The following is a 15773-nucleotide window of genomic DNA, read 5'->3' as shown; positions in this document are numbered from 1 at the left end:
AAAGTCATCCCCCGCTCTGTTCTCTCCTCTCTCACAGTGTCTTGGTGCTGATTTTCCTGTGTGAATTTTGCCTCCTGTGGTGCTCAGGGCCACACAGGTCATTTACTCTACATGTGGGAGCAAACAATCGTATCCATGAGCAGCAAGTCTCCTAATCCCAAAGGAGCAGTTCAGGCCCCAGAAAGGGTGATCATCCTGTCAGCATCAACTGACATGGCCAAGTGCTGCCTTCCCCACTAGTTCTGCTCGTAGGGCATGGCTGAGGAAATTTTGGGTGTAGGCTGTAGCGTGTCTTAGAAAAGAAGAGGAGGAAGAAAAAAAATGTTTCCACATTTTTTTTCACTTTTCTTGTAAATTCTTTTTTTTACTTGCTCTGGTTTCTTATGAAGGAGAACGTGTGTGGCCCACATCTGGAAAAACCCCACCAGTTTCAAGCAGGTATGTCTGGGGGAAAGACTGGGAGACTGGGGCCATCCCAATCCTTGCAGATGGCACACCATACTCAGTCATTCACTGCTGCAGAAGGTGGGCTTGATCTGCTTGTTGCACCTGGGTTCCTGATGCGCCAAGGCACAGGACAGGTATGCTCAAGTGCTTGTAGAAGGAGGGAGTGAAATTCAGAGTGGGTCTGGATTTTATACCCTGGAGCATAGAGCTTGGGTTTGTGTTGCCACAGCTTGCTCCAGAGGAGACAGGTTTACCTGTGTGATGCACTGCACTGCTGCAAACACCGACCTGCCCAGAAGCAACCCATTCCCCCTGCTTGCACAATATCTTGGCAGTGTGTTTTGTTGATGAGGCCTTGGGTCCCCAGGTACTTCTTCGAACAAGCAGTCTTACCCTTGCACAGAGAAGCCCAGAGCAGGGAGCCCCAGGCTGCTTGGTGTCTCCAGGGCTGAGGAACAGGCCACTCCCAAGCACCACAGACACAAAAAGTCACTCTGGTCACAGGGAGGCTGATCTCATGTTTTAAGGCAGGAGGGGCTGAATCACTGTTTTCTACTCCAGCACAACATGGGTGGTTTGGTTTGGTTTGTTTCTTAACTCTCCCTGCCCAGTGGGGCTGGCCGGCCATTGCCAGTGAGGGCATCCTTGGGAGGACAAGGTGCTTGCTGACATTGATGGGGACTTGTGGGAGGATGACTGGTCCTGGGAAGGTGAGGGGAAGCCCTCCAGCTGGCCAGCTCCACCACCAGCCAAGATGTCCAGTTTGCAAGGGGAACTGCTGAGGTGCAGCCCTGGCCCGGTACAGGGGGAAGACCTCCTTCATCTGCCCCTGTCACCTCTCACAGCCTTTGGCTGTCTCCAATAAAAATAGCTGCTTGCCTCTGTGCTGTGCATGCAGGCAGGCAGCTGCCTGCACCAGCTGGGCAATGAGGCTTTCTTTTTCAGTTTATTGCATGGCATCTATTTTAGCAAGTAGTTGCTCTCAAGAGGTTTTGCTCATGGAAACACCTGCCCACTTGTCTGCTCACCTCAAACAGCCCCTGGGTTCAGCAGGCAAACAGTTTTCCCATCCTGTACCCCTATTCAGTGGGGCTTGTGCCTACCCATGAAGCCCTCAGTTGGTTGCTAAATTTGTTCTGCCTGGAAATTGGATCTTCCTCCATGGGCCCTCTACCTTTTTTATGGGTATTTCAATCAAAACTTGTAAAAGCAGTTTTCAGAAAAGGGATTCATGTCCTCCCACCATCCCATAAAATGAAGGGGTTCAAACTGCAAGTCCCAGGGTGGGCTTATGCCTTGCTTGAACTGTGTTAGAGCTGTTGTAAAGTAGGTCCAAATACTTCATGAAGGGGCCTTCAAGATGGAGCTGTGCTGCAAAGAAAAATAACAACACACCCTCACAGCCCATTTCTTGGCTGTGGAAACAGCAAACATGCTGTGAGGAAACTTGTTCATGTCCAACCTCTTTTGTCCACTGTGCCTTTTAGCTCCAGCCTGCAGCCCCACACAGAATCTTTTTTTCTGGAAACAGATACCGATTGTGGAAATGAAGGAACAGGCCCTTCAGTGAGGTTCTGCATCACACCACATTCTGCAAACCCTCCATCGGCCTTCAGCATAGGTAAGAAATGAGATCCAGGAGCTAAGGGTCTCTAATATTTTCATTACAGGTGGGAAAAGAGGAAGAGAAGGTTGCTTTGCCACTGATGAAAAATGCAGTCCAGGAACACAGCCATGTGACCCCCAGAGGCACAGCTGCAACTGGCCTCATCGTCCCGCTGCCAGAACAACAACATCCCCCCAAAACCAAGGGCCACCACACTCTGTGAGCAGCATTGGGACACAGCCTTTGTGCATCACGGCTGTCCCTGTCCTCTGTGGGATGTGTTCAGGCCAGGGTTGGGATGGGCAGCTGCAGCCTGAAATTTGGTCCAGGGAGGGCAGGAGCCAGCTGTGCAGCTGCCACTTCCCTTTTCTCCCACTGTGTGCTGCAGGAAACACTCTGCAAAGAGACTTTGGTATCTGACAAAAATAATCAAGTTTCTCCTGCTCCTGCTCTCTTCAGGCGTGGAGTCTGTTTGGTGAGAAGATTGAAAGGGGAGAGCAGATAAACACCCCTGAAACTTCCCACAGTCAGTCATTTTTCTCACTCTTTCTTCAACTCACCCAAATCCTCCCTCATTAGACTGTATGATCAGCACCCAGATCGAGGTTGGAGGACATTAGCCATCCCTTTCATGGAGCCAGGACCCTGCCCATGGATGGCCAATCCTGCCTCTCATGTAACAGCGTGAGCATCACTTTCCTCCTGGCCGCCTGTCCTGGCTATTGCTGTAGCTCGGGGGTAGCCCTGAGTCCCAAGGGTCTCAATGCAGAGACTCACCCCAATGCACCTCCAGGTTTCTGGCATCCACCAGCCCCACTGTAACCCCATGCCACCTCTGCATCACCAGCTGACTTGCCACTTGTCCAAGCTTTCAGTAACTGATGTGTGCCCCTATGCATCTGAAAACAATGCTGCAGGTGATGATGAAAAGCAGTAAAAGAGAAGGAAGGAGCCCAGGACTTCAACTTGCCTCTTGTTGTCTCTCTCACTGCCCAGTTGAACTGTTTGCTTACACCACTGCAGCCAGACGCTGGGATGCTGCAAACCAGACAGTTGCCAATTGATGTCAAAGGAGCACTGGTGGTTTGCGCGAGCTGAGGGACTGCTCCTACTCAAGGTGGATTTCCAGCACCACAGAGAAATGTTTAAATCCACCGCCCACCCCCCTCTGCTCCAGGAAACAAGTGCCTTATTTCGTTCACTGGCTGGCTTGGTTATGGCAAGAATCCTGCCCATATTTTGGCTACTTGGATGTTTGCTGAGAACCGAGCAACCCAGATTGTGCTAGCAAAGAGCAGGGGAGTGAAAATAGGGAGGAAAAGTGGTATGAAGCGAAGTTTAATCATCTCTGCCCCAGTTTGTGCCCCATGTTTTCAGACAGGACTAAAGCCATGTATTTTTTTCTTCTCACATTGCCTGTGATGTTTTTGAGGCTTGTGAAAAAGTGAGATGCTGAGTTCTTGCCATCCTTCTCTTCCTCTTCAAATCACTGTGTGTGCTGTGAAATTTGTCTAGGCCAAGGGAGTTCATCTGAACAGCGTGCACTTCCCTGCTCAGGTCCTCCTTCAGCCACTTTATTTTTATTTTGTGTTATACCTGTTAGCTACAACCCCCATATTTTTGCTTGTCTCCATGCAGATTTGACAGTGATGATGTCAGTATGTTTTCCCTAAGCAAGTACTGTAAGAACTAATTTATATTTAGCCCAGACCAATGTATTTAACTGCAACATATGTTTCCAAACACAGAGTGATTCCTATGGGGCATGCTCAGGGAATTCAGTGCGTTGCCTTTCACTGCCTTTGGGTCTGGCCTGAGCTCTTGAACCGGTCTGTATATATTGCTATCAATACACGAGGCTCTAATATTTAAGATTGTCCAAACATGCTTCAGGTGAGACCAGTGAGCAGACCGTCCTGTGAAAATATTTATGATAACAACTGACTGTGTGTTTGCTTTCATATGGCATTGACTCTTATTTCCCTAATTATTTGTAGTCTTGAAGGCTATCAGTTAATCAACCCACCTTCTTTAATAGCTGGTGCTGCTTCCAGCATGATGCAGTAGGTCTAATAATGCTTTCTATTAAACATGGGAAATATTAGTTAGCACACAGATAAAAGCAAGTGAGAATTAATTTCCTACATGGGATGATCCAAGGCCACTGAACTGAGCACAAGTTTTTAATCCATTTCAGTGACCTTGAATTAGGTCCTTAAAGCCACTGAAAGAAAAAGTAACCTCAAACACCATACCAGCCCTAATCAACACATTCTTTTTAGTGGGAAAAACCTTACAGTAAGATGTGCCATTCTCAGACCAAAACAAATCAAACAAATCTTTATTTCTCTTCTACTCTACCTGCTTTTTTCCTTCTGGGATGAGGATTTGCAGCCCTGAAGCTGTGCATAGGTGAGCAAGCAACCCTGGCACTGAGCCTCTGACACTGAGCCCCAGCTTGTTTGGAAATGTGGGATATCGCAATAAATTTGGGAGGAGGTGAGCATTAAATGCAGCATGCCACCAGGCTTGGTATTTTGACGTGCAACCTCCCAGGTCAAGCCATGCCACTATTCAGGCCTTTTTTGCACTCACACATGGTCATGCACCTACATAAAGCTGTGGCTTTCCCATCCACAGCAGATTTGGTGTAGTTTTATGTATGTCCATACACAGAGTTTGTGTTATGTAGTGCCTCCCCATCTCCCTCTGTGCACATGCCAACATGGGCACAGGTACAGCTGTCCACACAGACCCTTGACATCCATGTTTGAATGGCACTGGTTCACCCATGGATCAGTATGGCACACTGTTGCCTACAAACCCCTTCAAAACTGGTCAGTTTCCCTTGGGATGGGGATTAAGCATCGACACCCAGCAACCCTACGTGCTCCCCCATGCTGCCCCTGCTCAGTGCAACAGAGCACAGCTGAGTCCCCAGCCTTATTCAGGTGAAATTTCCAGGGACTTTGGTGGCAGCATGGCCTGTGTGGGAAGCACAGGGCCAGGGCCTGCCTGTTCCCACTGTGCAACAGCCACACATGACACTTTGGTTAATGAAATAGACTTGTCACCTATTATTGGGCAATTAGCCTTTGTGATTTTCAAGCACTAGCTCTCTGTATTTTTTTGACAATTTGCTATGCACAATAGCATAATCAGTGACTGATATGTTTGGAGGAGAACTCAGAAGAAGTCTCTCAAGCCAGTTTGCAAACTGTGCCTCCCCTGCCCTGGCTAAGGAGGGTCTGTTTGCATGCAGCCTGCCGACCTGGTGACTTTTTCAGGGCTGGTGAAGGATGTGCAAGAAAAAGTCCCACCACTTTGGAAAATGGAGAAGCAAACCTGAATGAAACCTGAGTGGAATAAGTGGAAAAGTTCTACTAGAAATAAAGTGGAGATGCAACTCCTGTTAATTCAGAAGCACAGACTTTTGCTAGCCAAGATCCTAGCATTTCCTTTTGTATGCAAGAAAAAAATGCTGAAGCTGGGAACAGTAGCCTTAACAGAATATATATGGATATATGAGTACAGCCCATAAACTGCCCTTCCCCACCCCCTAGCCCTGTTAGGCTACAAAATTTAACTCCTGTGGTGACAGCAAGATCTATCAGCAAAAGGCCTGGCTGTCTGGGTCCCCATGTGATGCAGCGCTCTGGTGTTAGCGAGATTCAGACCAGCAGGGAGGAGCCCATACAAATACACTCTTTTACACGCTCCTGACCTAACAACACCTTGGATCATGGAAACCTAAAACATTTAGAGTGCCTGACTTGTAGTAGTTTGTTTTCCTTACTGTTTCAGTTTCTCAGCGTGTTCACAGGCTGGGGCAGTGAAATGGGAAGGGAGACTTTTGCGTTTCATCAAGTCCCCTTGGTTCCCCTCATGTGTGTGCTGCTCACCTGCTTGGATTTGCAAGGTGGAAGGGAAAGTGTAAATGTCTGTTTTCATCGCAATTGATCCCCAAGTACCCCACCAAATCCCTGTTGACCAGTAGCCAGTATAAGTAGGGATGTCTGCAGGGCTTGGTTGACTCAGGCACATTAAAGATCTGGGCCACTGGCTGCCCCTGCCCTCCCTGTCCCAGCACTGGCAGCTGTGGGGCTGGAAGAAAATGTCCCAAAAAAGATGTGAGGGTGGTTTCCACACCCCTGCATTTGCGCAGCTCCAGCTCCAGCAGTGATGATCCCATCCAGCCCAATGGAGGACAGTTCAGACAAAAGCTGATGCTCATCCTAGTTTTTGTGAAAGAGAAAACCCACACTGAAGTAAAAAGAAACCCCTCTTCTCTCAGCCTTAGGCCATTTAAAAACAGGGTTCTCTTTACGCAACCACAGAGAGTGAAATGGGGTTAAAAACCTGCCTTGCTCAAGTATCTCATTTCCAGGACAATCAGGGCTCTTAATGCCAAGGACTGCCTTAATCTATGTCACTGTCCATATATCTCCCATAACCTGAGGTCAGCCCAGCACTTGTCATTCATAATACATCCGACTGAAGGAGAGGCATGTATTCAAATCACCCTCTGCAGATTATTCTCCCAGCTCATGCTGGTCTTCTGCTTGCATCTGGCAGCTGGCTCTCAGACACCTGAGCCAGGCAGGAATACCTGGGTGCACCCAGGTGAAGCAGGGAGTAATCTGTAAGCTTTGGTGGGCCTCAGCTCCATGCTGTCTCTGTAGTCAGTCACTGTAACTGAGCCTTAATGGCTACACTCTAATGAGAAGATGGCTTTGTGGAGAGGGAAAGTATTATGGTAACAAATGAAGTATCTTTTTTAAAAAAAAATAAAAAAGAAATCTCCATCCCTTCCCCAGCAAGTTTGAAGTTCTGGTGAGTCTTTCAACTGTTTGTTTCGACAAAGGCATGGAAATCAAGGTACTGAAACCAAAAGAAAAATGTCCTCCGGTCTTCGTAGACACAATCATCATTTATAATATTTAACTACAGAGCCAATTTAGCAGAGGACAAATACTACTGATAAGTGATTACAGGAGTCAGCAGCCTCACCCCTGGGAGAGACCTGACTGCAGAGACCTGAGATGAACTAGCACCAAAATGCATCTTCTTGGAGCGCTTGCTACAGGTGCTACAGTCTGTGCATGGTCACCTAAAACTGGGCTCAGGAAGATGTTGTCAGCCGGGTGTACAGCCCTGCCTGACATGACACAGCAGAGGGCTTCCATAAGTCTCAGAAAAACTTGGCCCTGCCTTGGGGTTTATGTTACAGGCCGACAATGGGAGAGATCCTTGATATCGGTCACCTGAGCCTATCCAGAACGGTGTCCCCACTGCCTGCCATGCTGTCCTGTGCCTTAAGGAGGCTTCGAGCTTCATGCTCGGGACTGCACTGCTGTTGTTCCTCTACACCTCCCTTGAATCCCCCTAAGCCAACACCCTTTGCTAAAACTGAAAAACATTTTCCAATCGAAGGCATGTGTACATGTGTGGGTGGGTGGAGTGCAGTGGACTATGAAAATTTCAAAGGGAGGTATGACATCCTGGTTTTCTAAATATAGAGGACCTGAACTGTGTCTTCTCTCACACGCTAGCAACATGCTTTCTGTTTCAAAAGGCCCTCAAACCAAATATTGCTGGTAGCATGAAAAAAAGAGGAAGACAATATCAAATAGTCCTGTGAGTTGATTACAGTTTCCAGCGCTCTTGCGCAGAGCTGTTTTTTAGGCAAGTCTCCAAGTGGTGCCCACACAAAGCTGGCTGGGCCAGCAAGGCTCAGATGGCCGTCACATGAAGGCAATGGCAGAAGGAGTAGGCTGGTGGCAGCCCTGGCATGGGGCTGGGACCTGGCTGTGTTTACCCTTTGCCCACCGGCCCCTGTGCTTCCAGCAACAGCCAGGGAGGGAGAGGGGTGCAAAGTGCAGCTCCCTGTCAGGAGTGGGTGTCACCTCAGTGCTTGGTGGGGTTGCGAGTGTGACATTTTGGCTCTGTGTAAGGCGTCGCATCTCGGTTCCCTTTTCGTTGCCATTATTGTCGCTCTGGTATTTGCATAGCACAAGATCAAAACGCCTCAGAGCCAGAGGAGAATGGTAGCTGTAGCTTCTCCTTTTTTTAAAAAAAAAAAACAAGCAGTTTTCCATGCAACACCATCACAGCCTGAATGTTCTTGGGGTGGAGGAGGCATGTCATGGGGTTGAGGGGTGGGGGGAATGGGGGGGGTTATGGCCTTTGGGAAAGTTTTGCAGAACTGAATTTAATGGAGACTAATGATCTTTAAGCCAAGATATAAAATCCAGAGGAGAGTTATATCCCAGTAATAGACCCTATTAGAGAGTCTAGCACAGTCTATAGAAAGGATCTCCTCTCTATTAAATTCTCCAGAGCTTGAGTTCTCATTTACACAAAGAGCCCTTTTAGTAGTGTAAAACGGCCATAAAGTAGGTGCAGAAGTGATTGATGCCATCTTTACAACCCCTTTACACTGGGAAAACAGTGTAAAGTTGCCAGGGTGCAAATGAGAATGCACCTGTGTTTGTGAGAGTAAATTACATCTAGCCCTTCACAAATTCTGTGTGTCCAGAGTGGTTTAATCCTACCCATTTCTGCAGAATTCACCCAGAGAATAAATTTCCAGGACTTAACAAAAAAATAGTTTTTTGCTTCAACACCTCTGTCCTTTCTGGGTGTTTTAGTCCCTGTCTTTCTCCTGGTGCAGTCCGTATGGACTCTGACACCAGGAAAAAGCTGCGAGCTGTCTGAATATGCTGTGGTAGGTGAAAATCCTTTAATTAGTACTTTCCAAAGTTCTTGATCCAAGCAAAATATATGTTGTAAAACCATACCCAGGGGGAAAATGTTTCCAAACACTACCATGTCCATTTCCCCATCTCTCCTGTTTTGATTTCATGTTCTTGAGATACATGAAGAAGAAATACAGAAGTTAGGCTTTACTAGATCAAAATTCCCCATAGTTATTCATTAAGCATTAAAACACCAACAGAATATATAATGAATATCGCTTTCTTCCCAAGCAAAGGGTTAAGCTGCAATGTGCTGATTAGCGAACCAAACTTGAGCAATGGTGGCTCGGTGTCTCAAGGTGGAGAGTGCGCTGTTATGGAGGTGCACAGCTTGCTAAGTGGAGCAGGATCTCTTATCCACATCTCTCTTCTCCTCCCCATCGCCGCACTGAAGGCATTTGCAGTGACTCTGTGATCATCACCATTGCGTCGTTTGTGCTCTAGAGCAAATTTAAGCTCAGGGGTGAGTAGGCAGAGGCCAGGCAACACAAGCTCAACCACATCTAACAGGGGCTGGCCTCCAGGAGCCCAGCACTTGGGAGGTGATGGGAGACAAGGAGTGAAAATATGTGGTGGAGGCTGTGGTCAAAAGATTAAGGAGACAAAAGCCTGGCTCTGGTGAAAATGCCGCTTGGCCAGGGCTGGCCAGCTGTTTCCCACAACAGCTTGCTGCTGCCAGCCTGCATGCAGCACAGATCAAGTTATCTTCTGAACAACAAGGACACTTTGGAAAGGGCAGGGTGGGAAGCATGCCCTACTCTACCAGCGGAGCCTTCCTCTTGCTTCACCAGCCATTGGGGCGCAACGCCTGGTGGTGACAGCAGGAGAGAGCCCCAAAGCTCAGCTGTTATTCATCTTCGTCTTAGTCCCTTTCCTGCTTCTTGTTATCTTCTTTGCGGAGAGGAGAGCCCACATTTTTGGCTGGAGGGAGGAGCAGGCACAGCAAGTGTTGTTTATGTGGGAGGAAGGTGTATCCTCTGCCCTATGTTTCCACAAGGAGCACAGCTGGAGTCATGTGAGGGACGGGGGACAAACCAACATCTGAGTACAAGCAGCAGGTGAGAGGCACCCCTATGGATCCATCCCATACAGTAGGCTGGCCCTGGCAGAGGTCCACGGGTGCTGCTTGCAGCATGCTCTGCCAGATTCAGGGGAAACGGGCTGGTTCCCATCACTGCACAGACGGCCCCACTGATGCTGGCAGCCAGGTCTTACATTGCCAACCTGCCCACACAATCCACTACTGTCTCAGCTTGCTCTGAGCACGCCTGGGAGCCAGGTTTAGGACTTTGGATGTGTGGCAACACATAGACAAGCAAACAAGCAAATGGACACCCTTGCAAATGAGTCCTGCAGCCATGATTACTAGTGACTGTTATTTTTAGGTGCATAAAAAAGGCCATTTGGAAGCTGGTCTCAAAAATGTTCATTTTCTGAAGCTCCTTACTTTGCAGCTTTGCAGATAGCACCTTGGTGGTACTATGTCTACTCTAGAAGAACTTTCCATGACAAAAACTCGAGCACATACACCAAGCAGTGCTTTAGGTGCACAGGAGACTTAAATATGCTGTGATCTTCTGACCCCAGAGGTATGCCAGGGTGAGCCCTGGGTTGATGTGTGATCACCATATGGAAGACAGTTTTTGGGTAGGAGTAGACCTACTTAGATAACTAGCATTTTGCCAGACTGGGTTTTTGTCTTCCTGGTGGCTATTTTTGCTCCAGAAACAGAAAGGTTTTGCTTCTTTGAAGCCTTAAAGAAATTTTATTTGCTTCCTTCTTGCTAATGATTATGCCACAGTTTTTCTGGCATGTGATTTCTCCACCCCACCTCAGAGACACCCTCACTCTGTCTGGGATCAGGAAATCTGTAGGCATGGCAGGGTGTGAGCACCAGCTGCCTTGCCCTTGCACCCATCTGTATTGGCAAGCAGTGCAAAATGCTGCCTATTCAGAATTGCTCCTGCATTTAAAATTCCATGCTGTGCAAGTGGAAATAACAGTTCAAGGGACAAACCCAACATACTTCTCTTGGTATAAGGCTAATATGATGTAAACCACTTCTAGGGCTACACTTTCAGGCTGAAAAAGCATGGTTTGAAAGCAGTTTGTTATTCTGTCCTGCTTGTTAAGAAATCATTATTCTTTTTCCCTCATCATTATAAACGATGTCTTTGAGAGACTGGCAGTCTCTTCTTGCTTCCCTCTCTCCACCCCATTTTAAAAACATTCATTGTTGCAGGGATATATCTTTCAGGGCTGTTGGCTCAGCTCCACTGCTGGTGTATAAGACTGATTGTCTTCAGAGGAGTTACACCAAAAATGCATTTGGCCTTTTGTACTTAGAGTATAATTGGTGGAACTGGCTAGACGCCAAGTTTGGGAGTCTGCAATTACAGCAATGTCAACATAATTTTCAACGTGACTAGTGATTTAGGATCTTCCACTTCAGAAGTGCAACTCAAGGTTTCTTAAACTGATCTCTTCTCACAAAGTGCCGAGCACTCATACTTCAGAAATCTGTCTAGGGTCTCAAGCAGGGCCCACCAAATCACCATTAGTCAACACACTCATATTGTTGTTTATGAGCAACTGGATTAGGTAATCTATATCATTAGTCTCTCTGAAAAGTCTTATGTATATTTCATATGACAGTCATCAATATGTTCACTTTGCTGTTGGTCTCAACCTGCATTTGAAGAGGTCTTGACCTTACGTATTATTTTTCCGTATGGTAAATCCCCATCAGGTTAGCAGGGATTATACCCAGAGCATCCAAGAGACAATATATTCCCTAAGCATGATCAGCATAATTATAATTAAGCAGTTTGGACCAGATCCTTATCTGGTAGAAATTGATATAGCTTCTCTGAAGGCAAGAACAGATATCTACCAGCAGTGGAAACAGACCCTATTTCTTAATGGCTGTAGCCCTGCAGATGAGTTCCCAATTATTTTTTTAAGTTCTCATTTTGTCTATGGCTATTAAAGATCTTTGGTGCGTACTTGTACAGCTGCATCTTTAGGAGTTTGTGACCTCTACATAATCTCACAAGAGACCTTTTTCAAGAGCAGCCACATGAAATGCTTTTAAAATGGTTGAAAAATATATTCCATTAAAACTGTGTGAATGTCTTCCCTTGTCAAAAACCTTATAAACATCTATCCATCCATGGTGTCTGTGGTGGCAGCACTGATATTTTCCATTCCCTGACAACAACCCTCTGCCAGCCCAGACTCTATACTTTCTGTCACTGGCCTTCAGTAGCAGTTAAAGGGTAGAACCGAACACCCACATAGAAGACCTGGTATCTGTGTTTCCACATCACAAAGCATGCTGATAGACACACCAGGGCTGCGATCAGGTTGAGAACCATCTGCAGGAGTAAGTACAGGTTGAGCATGCTGGTGAGGCTGTCACAGTCAGCTGCGTCCTCGTAGATGAAGGTCCTACTGAGGGGGTCTGCTGTGTCCAGTTGGCACTGGCAGGACTTAAGGATGGTATTGCAGGTAAATTTTGTCATCTGCAAATAATGGTGTGCAGCAAAAGCCACTGCTAAAACACAGGCAACCAGACCCAGGGCGCTCAGGAGAAAATACATCAGCTGAAAGGCAGGAAAAAAGAAAAGAAAAAACACTCTTTTTCCAGCTACACAGAGAGTGAGGAACACAGAACAAATGTATGCACATGTACTTCACATGCATTCAATGTACTATCTGGACATAGTGTGCTTCAGAGATTACAAGACAGCTATAACTCCCTGGTGATGCAAAGTTCAGCAGGTCATCTCAAGAACTAACAATTCTGCCTTGCATATTTTATGTGAGTATTGTCTTGCAATTTTAAAACCTGATGAGAGCACCAAGAAATCTGTGTCTCTATACAGTCAGAAGCTTTACAGAGAGGGAGGAAGCATCTTTCTCTATTGTTGTACTTGCATTGGTTAAACTTATAGTCATCAGATGAGATAAATTGAAGCAAAGATGAGCAGACTGAGACTTCGGCTGACATCTTATCCCGGGCTGTGCTGAGAAGTAGGTGTTTTTGAAACTTTGTTCATGTGTTATTTCCGACTCTTAGTTTGCATACCCAAACAAATCTGATTTATACTTGCAAATCAGGCAGTGAGGTGACTGATCTCCCACTTGCGGCCCTTTGAATACAGCCAGCCTGCTTGCTTCCCAGGTCCTACTGTGGAGCAGGAATGCAGATCTCCATGAGAAAGTACATCCTATGCTCAATCTCCTTCCAAAACTTGTCCCATAAACGTGCAGAAGTCTTTCAAAGGTGTGAAAAAGCAGCAAGTGCCTTTCATTTCCCAGTGCTATGACATAAGAAGGACAAGGATCTGTTTGTCACCCCACTACTCCTTACACCAGTGGCAGCTTTAAAATAGGGTGGCTTTTATCAAGGGTAGCTCTGCAGAGTCCGCCCCCACAAATGCATGGAAACTGGCAGCAACTCAGAGCCTTTCTCACTCCAGGTTGCACCTGAGACCTTTGGATACCAAACCATATGGACCTCCCTTGATTTTGATAGCTGGAACTCGCAGTTGCTGTGCTGCATACAAAATATGTGTGAGTTTATATTAAAATCATATTCTGTGTTTAGCCAAAATAGCATTTTTCGTTCTGTTCAGTACTGTAAAAACATTTCTTTTTCTTGGCACCTTATCTGTCAGTCACATGGCATGGATGGGAATCTGTTATTTTAAACAGCAGCTTCTCCCTTTCTCTCTCTTTTAACCTCAATACTGCAAACAAACTATCAATATGAAAGTGCTATTTATGACCTTGAAACTCCAAGTATGTATGTCTTGATAAAATTCACACTCCTGGTGTATTTGTCTTATATCTACAGTGTGGATCAATCTTCCCATTCAGTTGCCAGCTTGAAAAAAATAAATATTTGGGCTTATTGCAGATCTTAAAGCACTATATACAGTTTCTCCTCCATATCACCAAATTCTTACAGCAAGATCTTTGTTTCCAAGATTTGGCTACTACTAAATTTAATTACTTCCCCTGAAGCCTTAAACCAAGGGCAGCTTCAAAATGAGGGTGGGTCTTATTAAATGCAATTACTTTACCCCTGCAGTTTTCAAGGTAAATGTCCATGGGAAAGGTGAAGTCGGAAAATGGAAACACCTCCTTATATAAAGTGCACGGAAACCAGAGTGCTACTGACCAATGGACCCTCTCCGAAGATGCGGTAATTCATAAGCCAATGGCATTACTTTAAAAGATGGTGCAAATGTGTTTGATGGGGAAAATGGAAAATGGACAAACATTGGTGACTGTTCCTCTTCTCTGAGGGACGAAATTTTTCTGTGATGTAGAAGTCCTAGTGGACTGGCTGAAAGTCCCAGAATTCAGACCAGCAGAAGAGAGAATCAGGCATCCCTAATAAATGATCTATTAAGCCAAGACTACATGATGTGCCTGATTCTCCTTTGGCAGGTATTTTATTTACCTGCCAACTTCTATCCAAAGTCAGGACAAAATAACATGAAATCCACAACTGAAGCTACACTCCAAATACAGTAAGCAAGAGTTTGCCTGTTGTATGCCTAAAGGGAAGGAAGTCTCGAAATCCAAATACACAGGCAGCTCTTACAGCTCCTCAGAGGTGAACAGAGATGCATGGGGACATAGGGCAATTTCCAAATAGCTTATTATTCTCACAAGATGTTTGCAGACGAATATCTCTGCAAGCTGCTGAAAATGAACACATCTCCAAATATCAAAGGTGAGGCAAATGCAAATACTGTCTGTGAGGGAGCACAAGACAGTGAGTTCTGAAATCCCATTAGCAGGTTAATCACATGCCAGACATGGAGGCAACTTCAACATCACAAATACCACTGTGTAGTCAGTTCTGCCCAGGAACCAGAACTTGCCTCTTGAAAACTGTTTTTTAACAGCCTCAGAGAGATAGGCACTGCAATTGCTGTTTAAATAGAAGGAGAAAAGGGAAGCGGGGAGAGACAGCATATGACGAGGTCAGAACACGGCAGCTCATCTTCCTTTGGGTTCCTCATATGAAGAAGAAACATTTTAGCAATATTTACTGGCAATAATTTTGCTCCATGCCAAAGAGAAAATAAATAACCTAAGATGGATCAAGTTCCTCATGGAAAAGTCTCCTTATAGTTATCAGAGGTGAAACCAGTAGAAGGGTTTGCAGACATGGCTCCAGGGGGACCCCTTTTGAAGGTGGTGGTGACTCAGGCGTGAGCACGTGTAGAGAACAGGAACCGTGGTGTGTGTCATGGTGTGGGCAGCTGGGGCTGAGTGGGTAGGAGTAGAGGATGTCTACTGTGGGAGATGCCATTACGAGGATGACAGTGAGTGGTCTGTCAAATATTAGCAGATAGCCCAGAAAGTCCACAGGAGATCTCAAGATATTCCTATGTGTTGGGTTTTGGTTTTTTTTTTGTTTGTTTTTTTTTTTTTTTACAAGCCAAGAGGATCTTCCCTTTTAAATACACACATAACAGCTGGACACACTGTTTTGACATACTGCAGAATGTGCTTTCTGAAGACGCAGAGATGGGTCAAGAGCAGAAATTCCACCTGGGATTTGCCATTGTCTCCTTGAAGGTCAAAGTCACCCCCCTTTGGATGGTGGTCTCCCTTTCTCACAGACACATGGGGTGCTGTGAATACCTGTGGTAGTCTCCGGGAGGAATTTCTGCTGAAAGAAGTTCTAAACCTCCTTTTTCAACAGGATCCAGGGCTCATGAAAATGTGAAATGAAAGAAGCAACTGTCGAGAGGGAGGAAGGCAGAGGACTGCACAGGTCTCCTCCCATTTCCCACCCTGAGGAAGTCACTCACAGTGGTCATAGGGTCATCTTGGGGATTGACTAAAATCCCCCAGGCCTGTGTGTATGCAGTTCTCCTCCCAAAGTGACCCTTGGGCTAAGCAAAAGATCCTGGAGTGCTTACTGCTCTCCAGGG

At 46.2% G+C, this 15773-nt stretch overlaps 1 protein-coding gene across 2 annotated transcripts in view; it reads right to left on the bottom strand.

Annotated features, from left to right (window-relative positions):
* Positions 1–15773, bottom strand: part of SSPN (sarcospan) — a 46281-nt gene that overhangs the window by 15079 nt on the left and 15429 nt on the right. Inside the window, exon 3 of one of the 2 annotated variants that reach the window (XM_074902354.1) lies at positions 12108–12416. In XM_074902354.1, the coding sequence (XP_074758455.1) occupies positions 12108–12416 (309 nt within the window). Of the gene's footprint in view, positions 1–3375; positions 12417–15773 lie in introns of those variants that run through there. The other variant, XM_074902353.1, reaches the window with a different exon arrangement.

The sequence above is a fragment of the Athene noctua genome, chromosome 3, assembly GCF_965140245.1.
Source record: "Athene noctua chromosome 3, bAthNoc1.hap1.1, whole genome shotgun sequence".
In the NCBI taxonomy this organism is placed as follows: Eukaryota; Metazoa; Chordata; class Aves; order Strigiformes; family Strigidae; genus Athene; species Athene noctua.
The sequence above is the reverse complement of the archived record's forward strand: the minus strand, read 5'-3'. Positions and strand labels throughout refer to the sequence as shown.